At 64.0% G+C, this 3,507-nt stretch overlaps 1 protein-coding gene across 1 annotated transcript in view; it reads right to left on the bottom strand.

The window, feature by feature from the left end:
- The window catches only part of LOC106897386 (chromodomain-helicase-DNA-binding protein 3-like), a 132,178-nt gene that overhangs the window by 86,948 nt on the left and 41,723 nt on the right, over positions 1 to 3,507 (bottom strand). The window contains exons 5-6 of the mRNA XM_014957981.1: positions 3,306 to 3,478; positions 1,333 to 1,563 (exon numbers count right to left, since the gene is read on the bottom strand). Of these exons, the coding sequence (XP_014813467.1) occupies positions 1,333 to 1,563; positions 3,306 to 3,478 (404 nt within the window). The remainder of the gene's footprint in view (positions 1 to 1,332; positions 1,564 to 3,305; positions 3,479 to 3,507) is intronic.

The raw sequence follows: 3,507 nt of genomic DNA, 5'->3' as shown, positions 1-3,507 counted from the left end.
CCAGGTCCTTGTCCCATCCCTGTCCCCACCCCTACCAGGTCCTTGTCCCATCCCCATCCCTGTCCTGTCACCACCAGGTCCCTGTCCCCATCCCCACCGGGTCCATGTCCCATCCCTGTCCCACCCCTACAATGTCCTTGTCCCCTCCCCATCCCTGTCCTGTCACCACCAGGTCCATGTCCCCTCCCCACCCATGTCCCATCCTTGTCCCTGTCCCCACCGGGTCCCCGTCCCATCCCCACCAGATCTTTGTCCCATCACCACCCATGTCCCACCTTTGTCCCTGTCCCCACCAGGTCCTTGTCCTGGCTTGAACCCCTCCCCACCAGGTCCATGTCCCATCCCTGTCCCATCACCACCATGTCCCATCCTTGTCCCTGTCCCCACCAGGTCCATGTCCCCTTCCCATCCCTGTCCTGTCACCACCAGGTCCCATCTTTGTCCCCGTCCCCACCAGGTCCATGTCCCCTTCCCATCCCTCTCCTGTCCCCACCAGGTCCCATCTTTGTCCCTGTCCCCACCAGGTCCTTGTCTCATCCATGTCCCACCCCTACCAGGTCCTTGTCCCCTTCCCATCCCTGTCCTGTCCCCACCAGGTCCCCCTCCCATCCCCACCAGATCTTTGTCCCATCACCACCCAGGTCCCATCTTTGTCCCTGTCCCCACCAGCTCCTTGTCCCATCCCTTTTTCTTCACCCCTCCCCTGTCCCCATGTCCCCTTGGTGTCCCCTAGTGTCCCCATACTCACTCTTCCCCCACCATCCCCACGTCCCCAAGGTGTCCCCTGGTGTCCCCGTACCATGCAATGGGGACAGAGCCACCCTCCCTTGGTCTCCCACCACCTCCCCTGTCACCGTGTCCCCATGGTGTCCCCATGCCCACTCTCCCCATGTCCCCACGGTGTCCCCATGGCTGGTGGTGTCCCCATACCATGCAATGGGGACAGAGCCACCCTCCCTTGGTCTCCCACCACCTCCCCTGTCACCGTGTCCCCATGGTGTCCCCATGCCCACTCTCCCCATGTCCCCACGGTGTCCCCATGGCTGGTGGTGTCCCCATACCGTGCAGTGGGGACAGAGCCACTCTCCGTTGGGTCCCCCACCATGTCCCCTGTCCCCATGGTGTCCCCATGCCCACTCTCCCCATGTCCCCATGTCCCCGTGGTGTCCCCATGCCCACTCTCCCCATGTCCCCAAGGTGTCCCCATGGCTGGTGGTGTCCCCGTACCATGCAGTGGGGACAGAGCCACCCTCTCTTGGTCCCCCACCATCTCCCCTGTCCCCATGTCCCCGTGGTGTCCCCGTCCCCACTGTCCCCGTGGTGTCCCCGTACCGTGCAGCGGGGACAGAGCCACTCTCCGTTGGGGACCTCGGGCAGGGGGGGGTTGAGGCAGTGGATGTGGTAGGAGGAGACGCAGGCGTCGCAGCAGAGCAGCTCCCCCCCGTCCTTGCAGACGCGGCAGTACTCCATGTGGTCGTCCTCCTCCTCCTTCTCCCCTTCCTCCTCCTCTTCCTCCTCCTCCTCCTCTTCCTCCTTCGCCTCCCACTGCACACCTTCCTTCTCCTGAGAGACACCCCACCTCAGCACCCAAACCTCCTGGGGACATCCCCAAAACAGCACCCAGGGACCCCAAACCTCCTGGGACACCTTGAGAGACACCCAAACCTCCTGAGACACCCTGAGGAACACCCAACCCCCCAGGATGTCCTCCAGGGACACCCAAATCTCTTGGGGACACCCTCAGAACAGCACCCGGGGACCCAAAACCTCCTGAGACACCCTGAGGGACACCCAACCTCCTGGGGACAGCCTCCAGGGACACCCAAACCTCCTGGGGATACCCTCAGAACTGCACCCAGGGACCCTAAACCTCCTGGGGACACCCTGAGGGACACCCAAACCTCCTGGGGATACCCTGAGGGACACCCAACCTCCCAGGGATGTCCTGCTGGGACACCCAAACCTCCTGGGACACCCTCAGAACAGCACCCGGGGACCCAAAACCTCCTGAGACTCCCTGAGGGACACCCAAATCTCCCAGGGATGTCCTCCAGGGACACCCAACCATCCTGGAACACCCCTGGGATGCCACATGGGGACCCTAAACCTCCTGGGGACACCCAACCTCCTGGGGACGTCCTCCAGGGACACCCAAACCTCCTGGGGACACCCTCAGAACAGCACCCAGGGACCCAAAACCTCCTGAGACACCCTGAGGGACACCCAAATCTCCTGGGGATGTCCTCCAGGGACACCCAACCATCCTGGGACATCCCCGGGAGGGCACGCAGGGACCCAAAACCCCCTGGGGACATCCAACCTCCTAGGGACATCCTCCAGGGACACCCAAACCTCCTGGGACACCCTCAGAACGGCACCCAGGGACTCCCAAACCTCCTGGAGACACCTTGAGGGTCACCCAAATCTCCTGGGGACATCCTCCAGAGACACCCAACCATCCTGGAACACCCCTGGGATGCTACCTGGGGACCCTAAACCTCCTGGGGACACCCCTGAGGGACACCCAAACCTCCCAGGGATGTCCTCCAGGAACACCCAACCATCCTGGAACACCCCTGAGATGCCACCTGGGGACCCTAAACCTCCTGAGGACACCCAATCTCCTGAGGACGGCCTCCAGGGACACCCAAACCTCCTGGGACACCCTCAGAACGGCACCCAGGGACCCAAAACCTCCTGGGGATACCCTGAGGGACACCCAACCTCCCAGGGATGTCCTGCTGGGACACCCAAACCTCCTGGGACACCCTCAGAACGGCACCCGGGGACCCCCAAACCTCCCGGAGACACCTTGAGGGACACCCAACCTCCCAGGGATGTCCTGCTGGGACACCTAAACCTCCTGGGACACCCTCAGAACGGCACCCAGGGCCCCAAAACCTCCTGGAGACACCTTGAGGGTCACCCAAACCTCCTGAGACACCCTGAGGAACACCCAACCTCCCAGGGATGTCCTCCAGGGACACCCAAACCTCCTGGGGACACCCCTGGGATGCCACTTGGGGACCCTAAACCTCCTGGGGACATCCAACCTCTTGGAGACCTCCTCCAGGGACACCCAACCTCCTGGGGACGTCCTCCAGGGACCCCCAAACCTCCTGGGACACCCTCAGAACGGCACCCGGGGACCCCCAAACCTCCCGGAGACACCTTGAGGGACACCCAAAGACTTCCGAGATCCCACACCCCCACTCCAGGGACCTCTCCAGGGACCCCCAAACCTCTCCAGGGACCCCCAAACCCCTTCAGGGCCCCCTCTAAGACCCCCCCACCCCCGTGCTCACGCAGTGGGGGCAGCTCCAGCGCCCCTCGGGCGCGCGGTCGAGCTCGGGGTCGAGGCAGACGAGGTGGTAGGCGCGGGGGCAGGTGTCGCAGAGGATGATCTCCCCCCCCTGCTGGCACACCTCGCAGTAGTCCTGGTGGTCCGTCTCGTAGCCATCCCCCTCCTCCTCCGGCCCTGCGGGGGGGGGACGCCACGCACCGCCC

This window comes from Calidris pugnax, unplaced genomic scaffold (genome assembly GCF_001431845.1).
Source record: "Calidris pugnax isolate Ruff unplaced genomic scaffold, ASM143184v1 scaffold392, whole genome shotgun sequence".
NCBI classification, from domain to species: domain Eukaryota; kingdom Metazoa; phylum Chordata; class Aves; order Charadriiformes; family Scolopacidae; genus Calidris; species Calidris pugnax.
Note: the sequence above shows the minus strand (reverse complement) of the source record. Positions and strands in the feature narration are given on the sequence as shown.